The sequence below is a fragment of the Pisolithus orientalis genome, assembly GCF_024613125.1.
Source record: "Pisolithus orientalis strain OTSU chromosome Unknown F5J12scaffold_39, whole genome shotgun sequence".
Classification (NCBI taxonomy): Eukaryota; Fungi; Basidiomycota; class Agaricomycetes; order Boletales; family Pisolithaceae; genus Pisolithus; species Pisolithus orientalis.
In genome coordinates this window covers 89,128-112,126 of record NW_026260820.1, presented here as the reverse complement: position 1 = coordinate 112,126, position 22,999 = coordinate 89,128, and the positions used below count along the sequence as shown (strand labels likewise).

The 22,999-nt window shown below is 47.5% G+C and overlaps 9 protein-coding genes across 9 annotated transcripts; 4 read left to right on the top strand and 5 right to left on the bottom strand.

Moving 5' to 3' along the window:
- Positions 1 to 4,580: 4,580 nt before the first annotated feature.
- On the top strand, positions 4,581 to 6,591 carry F5J12DRAFT_854957 (major facilitator superfamily domain-containing protein). Its single transcript, XM_051746659.1, has 12 exons — positions 4,581 to 4,650; positions 4,716 to 4,784; positions 4,838 to 4,866; positions 4,915 to 4,957; positions 5,008 to 5,074; positions 5,128 to 5,187; positions 5,248 to 5,314; positions 5,379 to 5,499; positions 5,550 to 5,806; positions 5,857 to 5,945; positions 6,002 to 6,103; positions 6,155 to 6,591. The coding sequence occupies exons 1-12, from the start codon at positions 4,618 to 4,620 to the stop codon at positions 6,544 to 6,546; spliced, it is 1,329 nt and encodes a 442-aa protein (XP_051596404.1). The 5' UTR covers positions 4,581 to 4,617; the 3' UTR covers positions 6,547 to 6,591.
- Positions 6,592 to 6,771: 180 nt separating this feature from the next.
- Positions 6,772 to 8,561, top strand: F5J12DRAFT_854947 (uncharacterized protein). Its single transcript, XM_051746658.1, has 13 exons — positions 6,772 to 6,916; positions 6,966 to 6,989; positions 7,049 to 7,105; positions 7,158 to 7,182; positions 7,235 to 7,282; positions 7,338 to 7,364; positions 7,414 to 7,448; positions 7,499 to 7,577; positions 7,627 to 7,737; positions 7,799 to 7,878; positions 7,936 to 8,138; positions 8,191 to 8,268; positions 8,329 to 8,561. Exons 1-13 carry the CDS (start codon positions 6,892 to 6,894, stop codon positions 8,479 to 8,481), a joined length of 945 nt encoding a protein of 314 aa, XP_051596403.1. The 5' UTR covers positions 6,772 to 6,891; the 3' UTR covers positions 8,482 to 8,561.
- A 1,539-nt stretch (positions 8,562 to 10,100) lies between these two features.
- Positions 10,101 to 10,576, bottom strand: F5J12DRAFT_854938 (uncharacterized protein; the record flags this gene model as incomplete). The annotated part of the gene is made up of 1 exon (XM_051746657.1): positions 10,101 to 10,576. The coding sequence occupies exon 1, from the start codon at positions 10,472 to 10,474 to the stop codon at positions 10,232 to 10,234; it is 243 nt and encodes an 80-aa protein (XP_051596402.1). The 5' UTR covers positions 10,475 to 10,576.
- Positions 10,577 to 11,215: 639 nt separating this feature from the next.
- On the bottom strand, positions 11,216 to 12,080 carry F5J12DRAFT_907140 (uncharacterized protein; the record flags this gene model as incomplete). The annotated part of the gene is made up of 6 exons (XM_051748880.1): positions 11,216 to 11,304; positions 11,329 to 11,461; positions 11,489 to 11,635; positions 11,660 to 11,670; positions 11,692 to 11,729; positions 11,761 to 12,080. 6 exons carry the CDS (start codon positions 12,078 to 12,080, stop codon positions 11,216 to 11,218), a joined length of 738 nt encoding a protein of 245 aa, XP_051596401.1.
- Positions 12,081 to 12,232: 152 nt separating this feature from the next.
- Positions 12,233 to 12,980, bottom strand: F5J12DRAFT_907139 (uncharacterized protein; the record flags this gene model as incomplete). The annotated part of the gene is made up of 4 exons (XM_051748879.1): positions 12,233 to 12,394; positions 12,452 to 12,739; positions 12,790 to 12,873; positions 12,921 to 12,980. 4 exons carry the CDS (start codon positions 12,978 to 12,980, stop codon positions 12,233 to 12,235), a joined length of 594 nt encoding a protein of 197 aa, XP_051596400.1.
- Positions 12,981 to 13,098: 118 nt separating this feature from the next.
- On the top strand, positions 13,099 to 14,313 carry F5J12DRAFT_785546 (uncharacterized protein; the record flags this gene model as incomplete). Its single annotated transcript, XM_051743258.1, has 6 exons — positions 13,099 to 13,155; positions 13,199 to 13,234; positions 13,368 to 13,438; positions 13,511 to 13,778; positions 13,834 to 13,912; positions 13,949 to 14,313. The coding sequence occupies 6 exons, from the start codon at positions 13,099 to 13,101 to the stop codon at positions 14,311 to 14,313; spliced, it is 876 nt and encodes a 291-aa protein (XP_051596399.1).
- A 211-nt stretch (positions 14,314 to 14,524) lies between these two features.
- F5J12DRAFT_785545 (uncharacterized protein) lies at positions 14,525 to 15,221 on the top strand (the record flags this gene model as incomplete). Its single annotated transcript, XM_051743257.1, has 3 exons — positions 14,525 to 14,551; positions 14,604 to 14,976; positions 15,025 to 15,221. 3 exons carry the CDS (start codon positions 14,525 to 14,527, stop codon positions 15,219 to 15,221), a joined length of 597 nt encoding a protein of 198 aa, XP_051596398.1.
- Positions 15,222 to 16,979: 1,758 nt separating this feature from the next.
- On the bottom strand, positions 16,980 to 18,687 carry F5J12DRAFT_854936 (Alpha/Beta hydrolase protein). Its single transcript, XM_051746656.1, has 4 exons — positions 18,317 to 18,687; positions 17,827 to 18,257; positions 17,565 to 17,767; positions 16,980 to 17,457 (listed from the first exon to the last, which is right to left on the bottom strand). The coding sequence occupies exons 1-4, from the start codon at positions 18,505 to 18,507 to the stop codon at positions 17,251 to 17,253; spliced, it is 1,032 nt and encodes a 343-aa protein (XP_051596397.1). The 5' UTR covers positions 18,508 to 18,687; the 3' UTR covers positions 16,980 to 17,250.
- Positions 18,688 to 20,394: 1,707 nt separating this feature from the next.
- On the bottom strand, positions 20,395 to 21,728 carry F5J12DRAFT_854928 (Alpha/Beta hydrolase protein). The gene is made up of 2 exons (XM_051746655.1): positions 21,558 to 21,728; positions 20,395 to 21,475 (listed from the first exon to the last, which is right to left on the bottom strand). The coding sequence occupies exons 1-2, from the start codon at positions 21,599 to 21,601 to the stop codon at positions 20,452 to 20,454; spliced, it is 1,068 nt and encodes a 355-aa protein (XP_051596396.1). The 5' UTR covers positions 21,602 to 21,728; the 3' UTR covers positions 20,395 to 20,451.
- Between the last annotated feature and the right edge of the window lie 1,271 nt (positions 21,729 to 22,999).

Below are 22,999 nucleotides of genomic sequence, written 5' to 3'. Positions count from 1 at the left end.
GAGGAAGTGGATGGTGAGGACTCACCTTGCAGAAACAGCTCGAGTCCTGATGAGCCCACTGAAACCTCCCCAGAGTTCACAAACCTTGTAAACGACAGCCCTATTAATGCGCGTGTCATCGAACTCTATGATTCTGGATCCACTCGTCACATCTCCCCCTACAAGGAGAGATTTGAGGCCCTAACGAGCATACCACCTAGGTCATTCTCAGCAGCAAACAAACAACTCTTTGATGCCACAGCTATGGGGGAGATGGTCATAGAAGTACCAAATGGGTATGATGTGACTAAATTGAGACTTACAGAGGTGCTATATTTGCCCAAGGTAGGATACACCCTCATATCCATCGGCCGCCTTGATCAGCTAGGGTACTCCACCACCTTCGCTGAAGGCACCTGCATCATCAGGAACCCCACCGATGACATTGTTGGACATGTCCCCAAGTCCAAAGCTGGTCTCTATCACGTCATTCACAACAACAATCGCAACCAAGCAAACTCCATGACTGAAACAGTTACTGTCATGGAGCTTCACCGAAGGATGGGTCACATATCTCTGACTGCTGCCTGCCACTTAGCTGAAAAGGGACTCGTGTCAGGACTGAAATTTGACTTGTCAAAGGACAAACTGACCTTCTGCGAAGCTTGCATATATGTGAAGGCGACCAGAAAGCCTGTCGCAAAGGAACACGTCAGAGACTGAGCTACTGAATTCACAGAAGAAGTGCATACCGACCTCTGGGGACCTGCACCTGTTGAAACTCTCGGAGGACGGCGTTACTACATCTCGTTCACCGACGACAAGACATGACTCACCTATATCCATCTCCTCCATCAGAAATGTGAAGCTTTCTTGGCCTATAAAGATTTCAAGGCCTGGTGTTGCACCCAACATAATGCCTGCATGAAGACTCTTCATTCCGATCAAGGCAGCGAGTACCTAGGAAAAGAATTTGTGATGTACCTCAGGGCAGCTGGTACAAAGCAAAAACTCACCGTACACAATACCCTGCAGCACAATGGCATTGCTGAGTGCCTTAACCACATGTTGCTGGAGAAAGTACATGCCATGCTACATGAGAGTGGATTACCTTGTGCCCTTTGGGGCAAGGCAGTATGTCATGCTGTCTGGTTGAAGAACAGAACCCCCACTAAAGCACTTGATGGAGGAACACCTCTCAAAGCTGCGACTGGGAAGAAACCTGACCTTAGTTGAGCCCGCACATGGGGCTCAAATGTCTGGGTACAAATTGAGGGTGGAAGCAAGCTGGGAGGACGCATTGCTGAAGGTCGATGGGTTGGAATAGACGATAACAGCCCCAATGGATGTCATGTATACTGGCCTGAAAAGAAGTCAGTCACTGTCGAAAGCAACGTGTACTGGGACCCCTCCTCAGCTGAGCCATTACCTCGCGAGGGGGAGGAAGAAGATGTGTACTTACCAAACGCGATGCTAATGTCTACAGCACCCATCACAGAGATTGCTGCAGCTCCATCACCTCCACCAGTCACTCCAGCTCAACCTGTGCCTCCACTGCTTCCAGCTGATCCACCTGTCACGAAACGAATCTGAAAACCCAGCCAGTGCCTCGCAGAGATTCTCACTGGAAAAGGTAGTACCAACCATCGTGGTACACCTGAAGTACCAAAAGGAGTTCAGTTACCTACCATTGTCAAGGAACATTCAAACCCTGTCAGGCTCGAGGGGGAGCAAGAGACTGCTGCAGCCCTACTCGCATCTATCATTGAAGACTCAGATGACGACCTATGTCGGATTGACCTTGCTATGGCTATGGACGAGATTACTGCCGAAACAGAAGCTCTCGAGCCCAGCTCGCTAGCTGAAGCTTGTCGCTGTCCTGATTGGCTGCAATGGGAAAATGGAATAAGAGAGGAGTTAGTGACATTACGGGATGCAGGAACTTGGGAACTTGTCAACTTACCCCCCAGTGCAAATGTCATAGGTTCAAAATGGGTGTTCCAGGCCAAGAAGGATGCCACAGGAAACATCATGTGGCACAAGGCCAGACTTGTCGCCCAGGGGTACTCACAGGTCGAAGGTGTCGATTACTTTGATATGTTTGCACCAGTAGCAATGCTCGCATCCATCCATGTTGTACTTGTGATGGCTGCTCACTCTGATCTACAACTCCATCAGATAGATATCAAAGGAGCGTACCTAAATGGCACACTCACCAACAACGAAGTCATTTACATGTGCCAGCCTCCCAGATTCAAATCTGCCAATCACCCACACAAGGTCTGCCACCTTCGCAAAACTTTGTATGGCCTAAAGCAAAGTGGTTGTCGCTGGTACCAGAGGCTAGTCAAGATATTAGTAGACGAGCTCAGGTTCACCCAGTGTTCTGTCGACCAAGCCATGTACTTCTGACGTCGCAACACTGGCGAGCTCATAATCATTGTTGTACACATCGATGACTGCACTATCGCCGCCACACTTTCAAGTGAGATTGATGAGTTCAAAAGGGACATCAGAAAGTACATCGAGATAACTGACCTTGGCGAGCTCCATTGGTTGCTCGGGATAGAGGTCACCAGAAACCGAGATGAATGCACTATCTCACTGTGCCAGCATCCCTACATCGAATCGATCGTCCAACACTTTGGCTTTGATGAGTTAAAACCTGTATCAAACCCCATGGAACCTAGCACAAAGCTGCACTCTGGTCAGTCACCCTCCACCAGCACTGAATACACTGCAATGAAACACATACCATATCACAAAGCCATTGGCTCACTGATGTATGCCTCCCTGGGTACCTGTCCCGACCCCCATGGAACCTAGCACAAAGCTGCACTCTGGTCAGTCACCCTCCACCAGCACTGAATACACTGCAATGAAACACATACCATATCACAAAGCCATTGGCTCACTGATGTATGCCTCCCTGGGTACCTGTCCCGACATCTCATATGCCGTGACCACCATCTCCCGTTTCTCTGGAAATCCTGGGATTCCCCACTGGGAAGCAGTTAGAAGAATATATTGTTACCTTCTTGGAACCAAGAATTTGAAGTTGACATACAGTGGGACACCCAACGCACTTGTAGGATACACAGATGCAGACGGAAGTATGGCGGAAGACTGCAGAGTGGTCTCAGGGTACACTTTCTTGATAAACAGTGGCACTGTGTCATGGTCCTCAAAATGACAGGAAATCATCTCACTGTCAATGACTGAAAGTGAGTATGTGGCAGCCACCCATGTGGCCAAGGAAGCCTTATGGCTTTGGTCGCTCATCGGAGAGCAGTTTGGGCCACTCACTGAACTGACCACGTTGTTCTCAGATAATCAATCAGCTATCATGCTCACCAAAGATCATCAATATCACGCACGCACCAAACATATCAATATCCGTTTCCACTTCATCTGCTAGGTTGTTGAAAACAGCAAGATCTGCTTAATCTACTGCCCCACCACCTATATGGTCGCCAACACCCTGACTAAAGCTTTACCGTCGCCCAAGGTGAAGCACTTTGCCATCAAACTCGGTCTACGTCCTACTTGAGGGGGAGTGTTAGATTTGGCAAGTCACATGTAGCCTGTTCCGAACGCATCTGCTCTGGGTCGTGAGAACTAATTTCCGCTTTAGACCCTTTTCTTACTCAACACTATTACTGAACGTGCAAACTAACTCTCCATGTCCTTATGTTTATTGTATTTACAGTGTCTTGCACTTATGTGCAAGTCCTCTTGTTATCCACAAAGACCATAGTGTGTCTCACAACAAGACAATACTTATTGTAAATGGGTTCAACACCCGGTGTTTCACTTCTATTGTTACATTACAGTATTTAGTTCTGCACTGTAGACCCCATCACCTCAGATGTTGTCGCTGTCTGCACGCGACTGAGGTGAGTACAATATCCTTCCGCTTACTTTACTATGCTTACCACACACCTAGTTACTTGTATAGGTAAATATATACAGACGTTGTCACTGTCTGTGCATGACTGAGTTACTTGTATAGATACTTCTGTGAATTTAAGAGTGTGAAGACTGGGTGATGGATTATCTGAGGGGATGAGTAAGCCAAAGGGGCTTCCATAACCTGTGACTGGATCCTGGTAGTCATCTGAAGGCTTCTATGGCTGTCTTGGTGCAGGGAATGACCTGCTTGAGCTCGTCTCTCATCTTAGGGTAACTCGTCTATTTTTATTAAAGGAAAAACCTATACACAAGTAGCACTACTGCTGACTAAGCAACCAAAAATGCGAAATCTAATTATATTCACCATTGCTTGCCGAGCTCGCAAAGAATTCAAAAACTGTCTAATGTGCATGCTGTAATTTGGCTGAATTTACTGATGAAGTACATCTGCAAATCGCTTAGTGCTCTAAGAGCAACGTTAGAGCGCTTAGCATCGGTAACAGTGCGTGCCGAGCTCTCAAACAATTCAAAAACTGTCTGAAGCGCATGCTGTAATTCGACCGTCTTGCAGATGCTACCCTGGAGACGAAGTCGAGAGATCAATCCTTCTCATTCCCAGACCGCATGGACGCCCTCGACAATCCTACTCAGGACGACCTCTCTGAGCAGGATTCTGCTATCCTGGAACGCGTTGTCTGGAGGAAGCTTGATAGATGTGTTCTCTTTATGTGCGCCATGTTCTACTTGATGTCTTCCCTCGTAAGTCGTGCTTATGCGTGTCGTACATTCGAAGGCCTGCTCAGTTTAGCTTCCCGGACATTCAGGACAGGAATAACATTGGGAATGCGCGTATTGCCGGTATGCAGACAGCACTGAAAATGTCAAACTACCAAGTAAGCTTTGACGTTGAATGATGTCTTTGTGGACTGTCTGATCCTGTCCACAGTATACCCTGGCTTTAACAGTCACTTATATGTAAGCACGTTCAAGGGAAGTTGCGGAATTTCTATTTGAACCACGTAGCCCCTACATTGCTATGGAGTTACCTTCAAACTTGATCTTGAAAGTTAGTCCTTAATTCTGATTGTATATTGTTCTGATCTTTATAATTCGTAGCGTGTCGGACCGAATCTCATGTTACCTGCTATGGTTACCCTGTGGGGCATAGTTTCTGCAATGCAAGGTACGCGACTTTCGGGTGATCAACATCTTACTCTTAATTGTGATTCTATCTAGGACTTGTTACTAGTTACACTGGACTCCTTTTATGTCGGTTTTTTCTGGGCTTGACCGAAGGTAAAATTAGAAATGTATAAGATACCAAATCTCTCATGAACTGTCATGTCCCCGTAATAGGCGGCCTCTTTCCCGGGCTTGTCCTTCACCTTTCTTCTTTCTACCCCAGAGAAAGATTGCAGATCAGGTTAGTCTAGGGATTTTACTACGCCAATGATAGTGCCCATGAGCTCATGATGTTTCCCTTCCAGGATCACGGCTTTCTTTGCCTCAGTGTCATTAACAGGCGCTTTCTCTGGCTTACTAGCCGCTGCTATACTGCAGATGGACGGAATAGGTGGAAAGCCAGGATGGGCATGGATATTCATTCTCGTATGTCTTCCTTTCAATATGGCCGGGTATGATATCCATGGGGCTTCCAGGAGGGATTGTTCACCTTCGTATTCGGTATCTTGTCATTTTTCGTTTTGCCTCGGTCCCCAGAGACCGTGCGCTTTTTATCTTTAAAGGAAAGATCGTATGTTGTCTCGAGACTCAAGAGCAGCAGGGCCATCTCCGATGATGATAGGCACGGCGACTTCAGCTGGATGGAAGTGCTAAGAGCAATTCGTTCACCGCAAGTTTTAATGCTCTGTGTTCTCGTATTCTTTGGAGGGATACTGTTTGGCGGGCTTTCATTGTCAGTCTCCGTATTTAATGGTATCCTTCTGCCTGACATTATATGCGCAGCTTTGAGCCAACAATCGTTGCTGGCTTGGGGTACACAGGCAATCAGGCACAGCTAATGAGTGTTCCCCCTTTCGCCGCTGCATTTTTAGGTAAGCATAAACCAGCGCTGTGAGTTGCTAATTACCAATGCATTGCCAACATGCAGCCTCCATGATTTCCGCATTCGTTTCTGATCGGTACGGATGCCGTGGCTTTACGGTGATATTTTTCGCAATCTGGTCCGTAATCGGGTTTTCCATGTTCTATGGTATAGTTAAATGTTCTGTATTCCCCCCAATATACTGACTCGACAACTCAGCGGCCACTTCTCAGCGTGTTCAATATGCCTCACTCTTCTTCTCTGTGACTGGTGCATATGCTAGTGCTCCAGCTGGCGTCACATGGCTCGCCAATAACAGCGCACCTCACATCCGTCGAGCAAGTAGCATTGCCTTCGCAACTGTTTCAGGTAATTTAGGTGGCGTTCTCGCCATCTGGTTGCTTGGTTTCCTGTCACCTGCTCCAAAATATACGGCAGCCACGATCATATTCATTGCCATGTCCATTGGCCAGGCTGTGGTCTCATCTCTCAATTTGTTTTACCTTTCACGGGAGAACCGTGCGAAGGCAGAGATGAGGCTTTCTATGGCGAAAGATGATGAATCCGACCATTTGGGAGATCGCAGCGCATGGTTCGTGTACGCTTTGTAGGTCAGGTTCACGCACCGCGCGTATATTCACAGTAATAGTGTACAGCTATATGGCTTGTCCTAGTGGTGCATTGTCATCTTTGTTGTCGTACATTCAATTGCGGGGTGAACATAGTTGAACCAATGTCTAGCGTAATGCCCAGCATCTGGTTCTTCCTAGGCGCGTATACGTATAGGTGACGGATCCGAATAATATCGGAATGATAACAAAACTATATTGGTTAGCCAAGGTTAGTCTCACGAAGAGTTTGCACAACGGCTAGGGTTGTCGAGCGGCTGGAATATAATAAGGCCAGACGCAGAAGTTCTTCTCTAGATCCAGTCCTTTGTTCCCCGGTGTTCCCCTATGGGCCCATATGACCAGATTCTAGGTAAGTTATCCTGTTGGGCTTGTCGAACTGATCAAGTTGACACAATCAGGTCCTCTTCTAATAGGCATTCTTTGTGCGTACCATGTTTCTGTTTGTAGTGCCCACTGCAACGCTGACCGCTCACCACTGAAGTCAATACATATTTGTATGGAATCGTCACATACCAATTCGCGTCATATTACCGAGCTGGTGAGTATGATTCCTGTTACAGGCGTTCCTATCACCCATATCTTTCCCATAGATTTCAACGATCGACTTGCCGTGAAGTCTCTGTCATTCCCCGCTGCTATGCTGCTCTTGCTCACGTCCTATTCGCAGATGTGCGGTGGCATTCTTGCTCGTCCTTGACACAGTTCATAGTATAGCGTGAGTCTCATGTCGTAGGGGCTGTGTCGGTAAGCATCCTCACAGTGTTCGGCAGGTTAATCTATATGGTTTGGGTATACATGTGTGTCTGGGTCCTCTTATGCTTCAAGGGGTACTAAATCTCCTGTTAGGGTCACGAACTACACAAATCCAACCGCGTTGCAGTGTCAGGAGTTGTCATTCTTCCATTGCGCTGCGACTGACCAATTTCTTAAGACTTTGCATGGCCATATCCCTTCACGCCCATCGGCACCGCGCTTGCCGCACTTGTAACACAAATATTTCTCGGTGACCGGTATGTGTCCACAACAGCATTGCCAAGCTGCTTATAGTCGTTGGCACAGGATATACCGCCTTACCCACAACAAAGTAATTTACGGTATTGTCATCATGATGGCTCTCCCCGCATTTGGTCTTGGAATTGCTTGCGGTATCGAAGCATGGTTCATCCATGTGTAGGGTGTTCTTGTTCCGATTGCCGTGCAGAATGATATTGACACGGTTATTTTTCCAAAGGCTTGCTGATGTGCCACGTGTCAATGGCCTTGCGACAGCCTGGGTTGTGATGCAAGTGATCGTGGACACATTCTTAACCGGTCAGCATCTGTGTCCCGTCCCATGACTTTGCCATCAATTTTCATCGCACCTCCTAGTTACATTATCTATTATTCTCGCTCGTGCGAAGACGGGTTTGCCCATTACGGACGGCGTTCTCAGGCGTTTGATACGCGGGGCTATCCAAACTGGCGTGTTTGCAATTATATTCTGCTTGGGCGAGTTGATCACTTTCCTGCTGCTTCCAAATGCAAGCTTCTATGGCATGTTCGGCGTTCCAGTTGGTCGAATCTACTCCAACGTGAGTTTCTTTTTCAGGCCTGTATCATCATACCAATAATGAACATGGACAGACTTTACTGGACACGCTTCTGGTGCGTGAGAAGCTTAAAAAGGAACTGTCGAGTACTGCATTCCAGAGGGCATCACAGGTATGTCGGCGTTATATCGGAGCAGCATCGACCGTCATCTCAATGGGGACCGACCAATAGGTGATGGGCTGGATACCGATGACAAGAGTGACGCCGGGACCTGCGGCCACTAGCCTTCACCTTGAAGTCCACCGCAGCTTGCATGATACAACAGACGTTACAAGTACATACGATGAGGGACAGAAGAACACCAGCATAGATCAGCAACATTAATCGTAGTTCGTACGGTACATACATATTTTAGGTAATTTTAGCTATTGACTCATGTAGTTGAGATGATTATAAATACGGAGTCCAGAAAGTGATGATGCTGCTTTGAAGAGAACAATCATGTTGCTGTTGGTCTGTCTAGATCTGTTTCGCGTCTCGGCGACGATTTCACTAAAATAATGGTAACCGACCGTGTCTGTTGCCTCTTTTCTAGCGCTCGTCGGCTGGGAAAACTGGAAATGCTTCTTTCCAGTGGTCACTGAGCGCTGATCTCCCACGTTCCGACAGATGAACCTCTTCAAGGTCTATGAAGACTGGACCGAAGGCCGCCATCCCACAATTGGAGGTTGGAAAACTTAGGCGTAACTTTATAGGAAGAGTTTCGCTCCGTCACGGGCATTTTGTGCCTTAGACCGGTATGTCTCATCCATTTACAGTCGTCTAGGCATTAGGTGAAGATATTAATCGGCATCCTCAGTTTCGCCGATCTGCACAGCTCACCTACAATATGATACATCCATACGCCCTTCTGGTAACATTTTCACTTGACGCGTATCAGGGACCAGGACAGGTTTCCCCAGCAAATTTGCGTGTTGAGTCCATGGCAAGTTTGTTTGATATCACATCATTGATGCCACGCATGCAACTCGTTTCATTATCCATCCTATGAAATCGAAAGCGGAATGAAGAAGTCAAGAACGTCCAATAGGAAAGAGTCGAAAACTAGTACGAAGGCGCTCGTGGAGGATACCTTCTGCTCCAGTCTAAGCTGGACAATCGGGCCTGTACCCCTCCGCTTTTTCAGGAAAGAATTGGGCCATGGGACGCGGAAGGCAGTCCTTGCAAAAGTCAAAAGTGCGATAAATGGTAGATCTATGGTATGGTCTTGCAGAGGGTATGGGTGACGGTGGTAAGTGGCTCTTTTCCTTTTTGCTGGAGCCTCGCATACTACATATGACTTTTCTCGTTATCACCGTGGTGCGATGTGCCAAGCTAACGCCAACGGCTTCGTCTATCTTCACACCCTTGAACATTGTCGTCGACCCAACTGACGGTACCAGTTCGAAAGTCAACGGTGCGTGTGCCATCACGGCTAGCGTCTGGTTCTTATGTACGTATCTTCTTTTCCCGCAATCTGTTACAGTCCATTGCTACGTTAGACACATTAAACTGGAATTTTCTGTCTGTCCTTATTCTTTCAGTCAATATCACCTGATAAATTGACGTATCCAGAGTAAGTTACTAGAAACACGGTAGGTCGCGCGATCGCGCATATAAAGAAACCCAAGTGACGAAGATGAAGGAGAGGGAGACAAAGAAAGGACGGAAGTGAGGCGACAAGTTGAAGGACGGCGTCCCAAAGCTCCGAGCCATCGCCATGATCAGAGCGACAACCTGCCAATCACGAGAACCAAGCTTCCACGCCTATCGCGCCTCTCCGTTGAGGGCTGTCGTCGGCAGTACCAGTGATGTCACTCGCTGAGGAACAACATCTGCAGTTTCGAACAAGCGGGCCGCTTGGATTACCGGCGCCTAATCATTTACGATACTTACGTTCCATGTGAGAAACACATCTGATTGGTCAAAAGTCTGCCTGGAGGATGGAGATCGTCTACCTAACATGATAATGGTACTAGTGATAATGATTACTATGATTATGACAGTGATCTTATCCAGATGCAGTCAAACTGATCATGGTTTGTAGGATTCTAATACATCATAGTGTACCTACTATGCTACCCCATCAGAATTACTAGCAAAATGAGCCCCCCCTGTGGAATGTGTTGAGTATCTCTTTGTCTGCAAAGTGATTGAGGAAAAAACAGTGGTAAAGCTCTTGTGATGCAGCAGATGATATGCTAGGTGGCACCTTTTCAGAACCAAAAATGGGGACAAGCTCTAGTGCATGTGAGATCCAAGTAATGGGCATGACCAGTCCCTCTTGTGTCTCTCCACCTTCCTCCATATGGGAGAAGCACCTTTCCAGGGTCCACATCTGCAGCTCAGGTTGCTGCTGCAGGGTGGCAATAACACAGAAGGGCTGTAGATAAATGAGGGGATGGTTGAGATACAGAGGGGTTTCAACCTTGGAGTGTGGACATGCACAAGGCTGGAAAATAGTGTGAACTTGTGCAACATAACTGGCAGCTGTATGCAGTACACGTATTAATACAGATCAATGCACATGTGAAAGCTACACACTGTCATTTGAGGGGCTGATTAAAACAACATCATAGCATCCATATGGGAAATCCTGAGAGGGGCACAATGCCCAAACAACTTGACTCAGAAGAATCATAGAATTGTGGAATGTGGAGTGCAGCTGAACACAGAGCTTATGCCACACAGCAATATGATTGAAAGTACAAATATCAAACTGGAGGTCAAGGGAATGCAATTGAAGAAATTCTAAATAATGGTCTTGAAAGTAGGGGAGCTGATATTGTTCAGCAATGTTGTTCAGTGACAGATTAGTTTCATCCAAATGTGACATGACATGGAGGGCAGTTTGAGTATGATTGGCGAGAATGCCATCAGCAAAGTAATTGCAGACTGGGCAGGGACCATGGAGTTGCCATTGCTCCTCAAGTAGGACATGCCCTACCCATGTGAATGTTGGATCTGTTGCAGTGATTTCTTCCTCTTCCATGGAAACAGCATTGATGAGGGGTATGTTACTCAAGCATATCAACAAGTATACATCAAACTGCTGCATAGATTCTTCACAATCGAGTAATCAGATGACTTGTTCTGTGAAGTCTTTATTCTTATTAGTATGTTTGAATGGATGCTTGCAGTGGGTGATAAGAAGGCATTTGCTGATGTCTGCAGTATATTGTATTAGTCCACCATTATTACAAATTGCCACTGCAAAGCTGTGAAAAAGCTCCAACTTTGGAATGTGGAAGTCATTTTTGGTACCAGCTGATCTTGTCTTTCTGGTGTTCACCTCGATAATGGCATCCTTGTGCACATGGAACTCCTGCAGCGATGATTCCATTTCCTTCACAGAAAGATCTGTGTGTATGGGACTCTGTGCCTGGTATATGAAACTGATAATAGCACACATGGCATGGAGGAACTGTGGAGGTACACAACCAGTGATCATGGGAACAATGGTATGCTGGATGTTGTGGTGTTCTCTGCCCATTATTTGCTTGGTGTGTGGAACACCACCTACAAAGTGCCTCACTGCAACATGTTTGTGGTGACACTTGAATCGCACATTGAGGTCATCCTCAAGTAACTCTCTACACCATGAGAGGACATGGTCGAAGAAACTTGTGGCATGTATGAAGGATTTCAGGCAGAAGGAAGATGGAGGGGTCTGCAAATGGCCAGTTTCTCCAAAATGGAAGGTGGACACTGCTAAGCTGTATTGTCTTTGCCTCTCTTTGAAAGCAGCTCAGATTATTCCATGGGTGAGTACCCCAAGCAACTTGTTTGATGCGCTGGAGAGTGAGATCGCCTGTACAAGATGAATGGGAGTGACTGTCACTGAACTGCTTATGGGTTGCTTCTGTGACAGGGGAAGTGCTTTTGGAGATGCATGTGATCATTAGCTGTTCAGGGAGGCCAGCAGTCCATGTCACTAGTGGCATGAAACAATAGCATCAGTATCTATGGGGGCCTGGCATCATGGTTCCAATCTCTGCAACATGTTTCAGGCCTGTGGTGATGATATCAACACATTTGTGCCAGACATGCATTTGCAGGATCATTTGGATTCCCTTAGGGACATCAAACTTTGGTATCAGCATGAATGTGAGGTGGCTGCCATGTGGATGTTCCCTGGAATATTGCTGATACTGATTAAGAGGGGATGCATTTCTAGTCCTCCAGTCATCCTTGTCACAGGAGTCTTGTCAGATGCAGTGAGAATAGGTACGATTATGGCACCCTCTGGAAGGGAATCCTAACAGAAGACCATTGTTAGTTTCCATAGTGAAGTTGTATTGCTCTATGAACATACTTGGATGCAATGGGCTTCATGCACCAAGAACCATTCACTGTACTCCCATCCAAGAGCATTGGTGATCAGAATAGGGTCAAACATCATATTGGCACCAAAGATAGGGTTTCCAAACAAGGACCTTGCTACCTCCTCTGCATCATGCCAAATCAGCTGTATAGAATCAGTTGTTTTGCAACCTTCGACTTCTAGAACAGTACTCCACCACTTTGGCCCTGAGGGAAGGGTATCCATCCACCTGAGCAATTCTTCTACTGAAGTAAAGGATGGCCGGGGATTATCATGGAACTAAGGAAAATAAGTGAGATATGGTTTTATTGAGGTAAAACCGGTAGTACCCAGGGCAAAGTGAGGAATCTCTTGATCTGAGTTTGTGTGAGGTTCTCCACAAGAAACTTGGCTAAAGACCATTCTGCCCGAGACTGAAATGGATAGTACACATTGATCTCTTGCTCTTGCTTTAAAGGACCATTGTGAAACTGCTCAAATGTATTTGGTTTGTTCCTGAAAGTATACCCTGATCATTCATGGTACCTAGCCCTTGAGTGTGAAAATCAACCAAATGAAGCTAGACGAGCATCTTGTGCTATCAAGGAATGAAATGGAATGAGTGGATAACATGTCCTGATATGCTGGATCAACATATCATGGGTCTCAAAGAACACTTTGCAAGCTACCTTTGGACACCAATATCTAGAACTCTTGTAAGTAGAAACTGAGTCAATATCATCGATACAAACCTTCCAGGATTTGGAACTTCCAAGATATGAGCCAGTTCTGGCAGTATGTATCCTGTCTCTGCCATTGTAACTCGAAGACAGACAGACTCTGTGACCAGTCTGTGGCTCATGAGTGTAGAAATTTTGCCAAGTCCTTCAAACTCTGACCAACTTGCACCTCTGCAATTGCCCACCAGAGCCAGCTGCAGATTGAGGAAGTACTGCCTCTTATGATTCAAGCTGAACCCCCCATGACTCCTGTATCAATGTGATCCAGTTTTCACAAACCCCTTGGGTCCTCCCCATGTAGCACTCAGCCCTCATCACCTCTTTCATGCAGTGCTTATCCAGCCCCACTCAGCAGTCAGCTTTCCTCCCCCCCACCCTCAAGCATTGCTCCATCATCACCTGGCAGCCCTGAGGACACTCCCAACACCACTATGGCTCCAGAGAGAACCACAGGGAGGGGTCCACAGACTGCAAAGATTGCTCGCATAAAGTTTTCACCTTATCCCAAGCTGGACATTGGGGAGGCTTTGGAGCTCTGCTTTGGGAGGAAGTCTCTGAGAGGGGGAGCAGGAGTTATTCACCCAAATGATGCTAGAGATGTATTACTCCCTTGCTCTTTCTAACATCATGGAATCCTAATTCATTGCATCACAGGGGAAATTCCTTTTTTGCAACAGTATCAAGGACCTTCTAGACATGGTGATAAAAGAGGCAGTCTTGATGAAACATGCAGGTTGCAAGACTAGGCACTATTGAGTGCTGTCATCAGCCTGGGAGCTCAGGGAAGCTGAGCACTACAGCAATTTTATGAAATATATCTATCAAGCCAACTGTAAGAAGTATGGGAAGTATCTGGGGGATGGACAAGGTGATGTGGATCTGGATCATGCAGTGGAAATAGACAATGCAGAGAACTTCCTAGCCTTTGGCTGTGAGGTGTACAACAAGGATATTATGATGTTTCAGACTATGAACACCTGGCTTGATCAACTTGAAGAGGAAGTGCAATGCTGTGTTCACGACTTGTCAAGCAAATTTGATGGCTCATTGGATTGCAATGCCAGTGACAGATATGTGGAGTCAGGTGTAAATGACAGCAAGGATGGCCTTATGGGTCCAGTAGATAGCACATAACTGATGACTTGGAAACGAAAGGTGAGGCCTGCACATTTTATTTATGAACATTAGCCAATTGCCTTGCAGTAGCTCTGCCATTCACACATTCAAAAATGTGGCTATGTAGTGCCTCAAATGTACTATTTACCCTCCATTTGATATATGATGATCAAATGATATCTTGTGTGCCTCAATCTGGTTTCTTCCCTCTTCCATCGCTCCCACCACCATGGATTGGCAAATTTTCAGAGACAAGGTAAGCTTTGATAGACCCACCGATTCACTAACTAATGAACATTCTATCACAGGGATACTTGGAATTGACTGGCCAAGGCAAAGGAAGTCACAATGGTCTTGACATCAGCCACCATGTTCCCCCAGAGCTTGACACTCAAATCAATTGTTACAATGTTAGCACAATAAATACCACATATCATCCCCCATCAGTGAATGTCTATCACCCACCATCTATGGATATCAGCTATCCTCCTGCATCTCTGTTTGATCCATCATCAATCTTTGCACCTCATGAGATCAAACAACTTACCGAAAACCCACATCACCTGGAACTGGTGATTTCCACCCACAGCACACAGTCATGGATGCCATGTGACAGAGTATTTTCTGTTCACATTGTGATGGCAGGGGACAGGCCAAACTGGCAGGGGGAAGTTGCCAGAGGTGAGGAATTTGACTGTATTCACATTGTTCTGGATAGGGAATGACCAGTTCAAAACTCAACCCAGCTGACCAAGCATGTCTGTTTACCCATCCTCCCTACTGGTGATCCCCCTGCAGCCAATGCCCTGGCATTAGTCCCTGTCAATCTCCAGCCAACTGCAACTATGCATATCCCTGACTATGTTGTGAAGCACTTCAAGGACAAAGCCAAGAAAGAACTTCATCGATACTTCATGATGGAGTGACTGATACAGACAACTGCTGATTCCAAGTATATTGAAGACTTAGTGATTCATCTTGTGGAAGGCATATTCAGGTCCTCAGGCAGTGAGTACCAAATACCAGGAACGACTCATTACTGACATGGAGTAGAAACTTGGTTGGATTCAAAGAAAAATATGAAGACATTCTGCAATAATGCAAAACACACACTTCACGAGGTCACCAGTATGTTCAAGACTGTCACTCAATTAACTCTCAAGGATTCATATAACTTGCACATGCCCATTAATGCACCACATATGACTCAGATCACTGAGACATGGAGAACCAGTGTGGAACCCCTCCTTGTCAGATGGGATTTTGTTGATGAAGAGGTTCTGGTATGTCTTTCCCCATGTGCAACTTTATGGCAGATTAACATTTTTGGTAGCTTCCAACAGGACAAATGGTGACTGGCTTCTTCAACTGCTGCACCATGAGCACCGTCATTCATGAAGCTGTATTCTCACCTTGTTGCAAACTGTCCTCCATCATTCCCCCCCAACACAGAAAATCTCGATCATCTTATCACCTTCACCATCACCATCATTCAGTGGGGGCTCACAAACCTTGTCAGGGGCCTGTGAGGCCAAGTTCGAGGCAGATGTATATGAACCTCACTACAATAATGCCCTTCGATGTATTCAGGACCTTAGGAGCGAAGGGACCTATTACTACACTAGACCGTTTCTTGGAATTTACTGCTAGCATTTTGGCATGTGGAAGGGAACTTGTAGAACACTACTCCCAGTGTACATAAGCTTGTAACTGATCTATGATGACTAGTACTACACATGATAATCAGTGTTCTTGTCTCCAATGACAACACTGATAAGATGACATCAGCACTAGGATCTCGATAAGGCCATGGTAAATAAGCCATACACTTCTCATAATTCACAAGCAAGCTAAATGGAGAAATTCTAAATGGGGAGTGGTATAACCTGCTCACTTGCTCGTGCATAGTTTTGCAGATGAACATCAGTAAATTCAGCCAAATTATAGCATGCACATTAGACAGTTTTTGAATGCTCAGGCAAACACTGGCAAACATTAAGCACTTGAAAACCCAGGTTTTTGAACACTTAGCTTTACTGATGAAGAAGGGAGGGAAACCTCTGGTGGGAGATGGACTTTCCCCTCACTAGACCTTGACTGAGGTCCAGAGGCTTGGTGTGGTGGCTGCCCCACTGCCTATGAAGTGAGTTATATGGGTGAAATCCCCATCAGGTGTTCAAAGTGAAACTAGTCCACCCCCTCCATCCAGAAGGATGGGCATCAAGCCTCCCTGAGCCAATGCTAAAAACAATCAGCAAGCCTTTAGAGGTATGTACAGCTGGGGGTACAACCCCATGGGCACTGGAGGGAGCTGTTTGGTCTAGGCCCTTCTGCAGGAGGTTTCCATTGGCACAGATATTTGGCCAGCCACCTCACTTAATCCTGACACCTTCATATACAAATCAGAGGTAATCCCCCAAAGAGGGTGGCAATGGCACACCAGGAAGCGTGGTGTCTGGCTGTTTTGACCCCTCTGGATTGGCTCCCTGTGTGGTCAGCAGTCCCCTTGTCAGGGTCTGTGTTATTGACCAGGGAGGTTTTTAGTCAGTCAGGGCCCCTTCAACACCTTGAGGCACAATGCTGTTTCTAGCATGGGTAGCCCAACCTGACATCACATGGGGTTGACAACCGGTACTCACTTATGAGTTTTCCTCCTACCTAAACAAAAAAAAAAAAGAAGGGAGGGAAAAATTCTACCGAGTTACCCTGACTCTATGATATGCGAAGTACAGTCGCGAACACACTACCAAGCATGGAACAAATTAGGTATCAAAACGTGCAGACCGTACACTGCGACACAGTCGGTAGAGCAACATTACTATAGTAAACCCCGTTCAAGGAACGGCGAACCTCAGTTGAACCATACTGCGGGATAAAAAGATCCGACAGTATTAGAGTGTGGGTACTTTCTAGGTTCTCGGGTATAAGACTGACGAACAATGTCAACCCAGCGGCCTAAGCGAGCCATTCCTGGATCGCTTTGAGTACATCAAAGCGCCCAGGATGCCAAGTGAAAATGAAATAATCATGGATCGCATCCGTCCCTTCGTAATATCCCACCTGGCTTGCTTCCATATCCTTGGCCATCTTATCTCTCAGCGTACGTATCTGATCGACGAGCCTTTCGGCGCCACCAGCAATAATAAACGTACGCGGGAATCCCTTTAAACCGTGCCTGGACAAACGGGCTCATGGACGCGGGAGAAATATAGCGATTATAAAATGCCATTCCCAGACCGAACGGGCCAAGATAGGCAAGCGCGCTGTACGGCGGATATCCCCCTACCCGTGTAAAAACTGCCGATAACGTCTGCGTTGTTAGTGAAGGCCGCTGAGCCTGGAGTCGCATGTGAGTTACTCAAGTCTGCCCAGGGCGAGACGAGTAGGAGATGCCCGGGAGGTGAGGGTAAAGGCACGTCCGCAGTGCCCTTGTTCTCGACGAGATATCGCGCTAGGGCGAGGGCGAGGTTTCCTCCAGCGGAAGTCACCTGCTACGATGACATTGCGCGGGTCGTATCCAATGGTACTGACGAGGTAGTTGTATCCTGCGAGCGCAGTCAAGCAATGCGGCTGGGAAGGGATGTTGATCGGGTAAAGGAGAAATGGACGAACGACGGTACTCTACTGAAAGAGCGTGTGTCGCATTGTCTGATAGTTCTACGAGACTCTGTGGGAGGGTGGATGTCATACACTTAGGGTGCGCAGAGAGTTGCGTGAACGCTCCCCCGTGTATGAGTAAGAATACTCTTTGGTTGGGTTCGACTGGGGAGGCAGGTTTCCGGGGGAAACCTTTCTTGGCATACCAGTACCCTGGAATGCGGACTGGCGCAACGTTGGCGACTGCTGAGAAGACCTTGAGCTCTGCGGTGATGAGATCGGGTACACCGTCTATCCAGGCTCCTTCTGCGTTCGACGTGGGTTCAATCGCACGATAGTCCGGGAAAGGCAAGAACGCTCCGACGCTGGGGGTGAGATCGTTGTTGTTAGTTACTCTTGTGTGACGACGTTAGTGACCACTTACGCGTTCGGCATGTCGGCGAGGCGTCGCACGACTGCTACGAGCATGGACTGGGTCCACGACCATGTTGGCCGCGGGCGCGTGAATAGAAAAGTAACTGCCCATACTGGCAACAAAGTAATGATAAGGAGCACTTCGGAAGTAATGTAAATGGTCTTCCATGGCTGCCTGGCGTATGGGGCGACCGCGGCCATCAGGGGGAGTGACTGAACCCACACCTTCGAGGTGGTATTAGTATGCGCTCGGGACTTGTGCCTAATACCCAGGGGATCGGCCGGGGAACTTGAACTTGCCCAAATCAGGCATTATAGCATCACATGACCGTGGCGCGATGACGCGCGACAGCACGTCCAGCGTCTGTCAGAACTCGGCCGAGAGGAGTTACCGGAAGGTTAAATCGCTGGCTAAGCGCGTCCTCAGCGCTCAGCGCCCAGCTGCAATCGGCTCCGATGCGAATACAAATGAACTCCACGTCGCGGCAGCCCTAGCAAGGCTGATAGGCTCACCAAATTTAAATGATACATGCTTCTGGAACCTTGGAGTACGGGTATCGAGTGACATTGTCAGATGCCTAAGGCACGAGAGACGTAGAGCAGACTATTATGACGGTGAGGGATTTAATCGTGGCTCACCATCTTCGAAACATGATAGTTATTTCACCGTTCTTTTCATACAGGTCGCATTCTCCGTAAAACCATCGAACGCGAATGCCTAGCGGAAAATGTTCTGTCCTCTTGTGATGGCCCGGGTTCCTTGGGTCCGGATATCAGGCATTCGAGCTTATGGAGTCTCGCATTACAGCGGCCGAAGCTTTGTCAGAGAAGCTGAAGCACTTGTCGAATGCTTGTTGACACCAGGAAAAGTGCTCAGCGAGTCTCCGCTTAGGTGTCCCACCGAGTTCATCTTCCTCACCGACTGAACGTGAGCATCTCAGTTAAATCTCCTCTCCTTTCTCGCCAAGAAGCCGGCCGAGGCACGCGTATGGGCGCGGCCTTCGGTATACTTCATTGGTGCCATCCACCATACTCTCAAGTGTGTTGGTCAACGGACGACGGTGCGAGCTTCTTTATACGACTACTTACCTTCAGACGCTCATAGACAGAGCCGTTACTTGCTTAACTATTTTTTATGGTTCTTCTGTGGTTGGTGGTACTAGGAATCGGTTGCTCTATGCACATCCTATTGCAGCTGATCACCCCAGTTGACACGTTCCGTCGTGAAGCTCGCCGGGCGCCTACTTGAGGACACAATATTCCACATCGCAACATCATCTCAGCTGGTTTTCATTTCGCCGAGAAGGTTTGGAACGTCAACAAAGCAAAGAATCCTCAGACGTCGCAATGCGAGACACGAAGGAAAGAGATTAGCCAGTGACTTGCATACTGATCATCTCACAAGGGTTTCTGACACGTCGAGATAGTTTATTTCTACAAAATATTTTGAGGAAAACCATGCTCTCTAGAGTAGCATCGAGCCGCCCTTGCCTGGACGGGATCCTGTCTTGCCTGGCTTCGCAGGGGCCATTGGATCGCATGTTCATAATGCTTGATTAAAGATCTTCGAACGAGGCGGACGAGTAGTAGAAGATCTACGAAGAAGACCCGTTCTCGGTAGGAGCATGCAGTTCTAATCCCACCGCTCAACAGAATGTTCCAGATCGTCCCAAATCATGCCTCATGTTATAATTCCCAACGAATCGTCTAATTTCACAACACGAAGTGGTTTGGAGGCGCTGACGTCTTGTGATGTACTTTCCAGAGTGCTCTCCACAATGGAGGTCGGCCAACGGAAAGATAACCACCACTTGCATGCGAAACTCGTGACAAATGCGCAGTCCATTTATCGTCGAGGATAAGTCAATCATAAATTGGGCGTGTACACGGGCGGAAGACCAGAATTGATCATACCTCATACCTCTCTGATCATGCATTTCACAGCCCGAGCCTGAATGGCAGCAGAACGCTTATTGGAAGACCTGTTCGGATAGAGAAAAAAATTGCAGCTGAAGTTGTACCAGGGACTGATCGCAATGACTACCGACTCGGATCCAAGGACATAGCATTTCAAGGATAATGTTGTGGAGTTATAGGCGCCAAGACTGACCAATACATTAAAAAAGCGTCCTGACAGCTGTTGTCTCATCCTGACATCAGCCACTGCTGGATTGCTTTGAGAGTCGTAGGACGATCGGGGTGCCAGGGGAAGATGATATAGTCGTGTACCGCATCGGCCGGTTCATAATATGTTACCTGCGCTTCCCCCATATCCCTCACCATCTTATCTCTCAACGAGCATATCTGGTCGCGGAGCACCTCCATTCCGCCTGCGATGATAAAGGTACGCGGAAATCCAATGAATCGGCATTGCATCAATGGGCTCAAAGATGCGGGAGAGACATAGCGGTTGCACGATGCGATGCCGGCTCCAAATGGGCCGACGTAGGCAAGAACTTGGTAAGGAGTGTCATGGTAAGGAGTACCATGTGAGTTTCTGTAGAAATTACTGATAATATCCTTGTTGTTCGCGACCGCCGAAGAACCGGGTGTTACATGCGAATTGCTCATGTCTGTCACAGGTGAACTGACTAAAAGATGTCCAGGTGGTCCAGGAAGAGAGACTTCGGTACTACCCTTGTTCTCTACGAGGTACCGAGTCAGAGCGAGGGCAATGTTTCCGCCAGCGGAGTCACCAGCAACGACGATATCTGAGGGATCGTATCCCATGGTATTGACCAGAAAGTTGTATCCTGTGAGTGCGTCGAGGAGAGCAGCCGGGAATGGATGTTGCTCGGCATATGGATATGTCGATGAGAGGCGGTACTCGACTGCTAGTGCATATGGAGCGTCATCAGTCAACTCCACTAGACTACGGGGAATAATGGATATCGGGGACCTAGGATGCGCGGACAGGTGGGTAAACCCTCCCCCATGTATGAATAGAAAAACCTTTCGACCCGCTTCAATAGGTGTGGGAGGTCTCGGATTCAGACCTCTTTTCGCATACCAGTACCCTGGGATGCGTATCGATGTAACGTTGGCCACCGATGACCAGATCTTGAGTTCTGAATTTATGAGGTGGGGTACTCCGTCCATCCAGACCCCTTCCACACCAGGCCCAGACTCCATGGTGCGGTAATCTGGATCGAAGGGTACCTTCGGTAAGCTAACAATTTTTAGCATATTATCGTGAAGGATCAGTAAGTTTCGCAGTCTCCAAAACAGCGAACAAGAAGTGTGCTACTTACAATGCACCGACGGAACTCAGCCTCCGTGTGAGGGCTACTCTCATCGCATGCCTCCATGACCAAGTCGGTTTCGGGCGTGTGAACGAGAATTTTACTGCGTGTATCGGGAAGAAAACGAAGACAATAGTGACCACATGGAAAGTAAGATAGAATGTTTTCCACGGTTGCTTGATCCACAATGCCAACGGCATAGCGACGGCCTGGAGACGAAGTGGCTACCAACTGGCTAGGCGAGGACACAGAAGTTGCTAAGGACGTTGATATTTGAGACGGATACCTCATCATTTATGATGACCAAGGGGATCATGGATGCTGTGCAGCTTTGATTTGTTGCGACCGTGTAATTAGTGCTGGCAAAAACTATTATTCCCATGGTTATAAACTCACCCTAATTTCAAGGAAAACGGCGTTAGTACACCCAGGGCATGCCACATGCATTCCGGGAAATCTCACTCCTCAGATGTTGGCCATCTTCGGGGGATAGTGATCCCGGAGCCGCACAAGGCGGACTCTGCATGGCCTAGGCTGCCTGTTACCCTTTTATATTATCCAGGACCACTAGGTTGGGTTCCATCGACTAGGGTAAACACTGGCTCGGGCGAGTACACCGAGTGCCAAGGTTTCTGTCGCGGTCCGTTGGATTTACATGGCATCCGCTAGCTCCACGACTCTCAAACGGAAGTACTTGCCGCTTTTCGGGCTATTAGTTCTTCTCGGCGTCGTCGCAAACAATGCCACACCAGGATACTACAGTAGTGAGTGATTTAGTCGTGGCTGATCATCGATCATCCTCGGAAACTTGACACCTACTCCACCGCTCTGCTCAGGAGCACATCCTCCAGGAAAACATAGAGCGGTTCGCGCAAAATGGTCTGTCTTGTGATGGCCCTAGTCCAGGTATCTGGCATTTGGGCTTATAGTCTCGTGTTATTGTGGAAGCTCTGTCAGAGAAGCTGAAGCACTCGTCTAATTAGGGAAAAGCGCTCAGCGAGTCTCCGCTTAGGTGCTCCACCGGGCCATCAGAGTTCACCACCCCTCACCGAAACGTGAACGTATCTCAGGTAACTTCCCATAACTTTTCTGATTCTTCTCCCGTCGAGAAGCCAGTCGAGGCATGTATATGGGAGCTGCCTTCGGTGTACTTCATTGACGTCAACCACCTTACTCTCGAATGTGTTGGTCAGCGGACGACGGTGCGAGCTTCTTTATACGACTACTTGCCTTCGTCTGTCGCGAAGTTCGTCGGCACCTAAGTCGCGTGACTGATCAGCAACTAGACCGTATCACGTGATGCACGCGCATCGATTCCTTCCCCTTTTTCTCTTTCTCTCCTCACCGCGTTATTGCACGTCACCCCTGCCCAGGTTTTTTTTTGTCTCATTAATGCCATCCAAGATCTGGTTTCTTTATCATAATAATACACAGTTGAAATGTACGTTCAT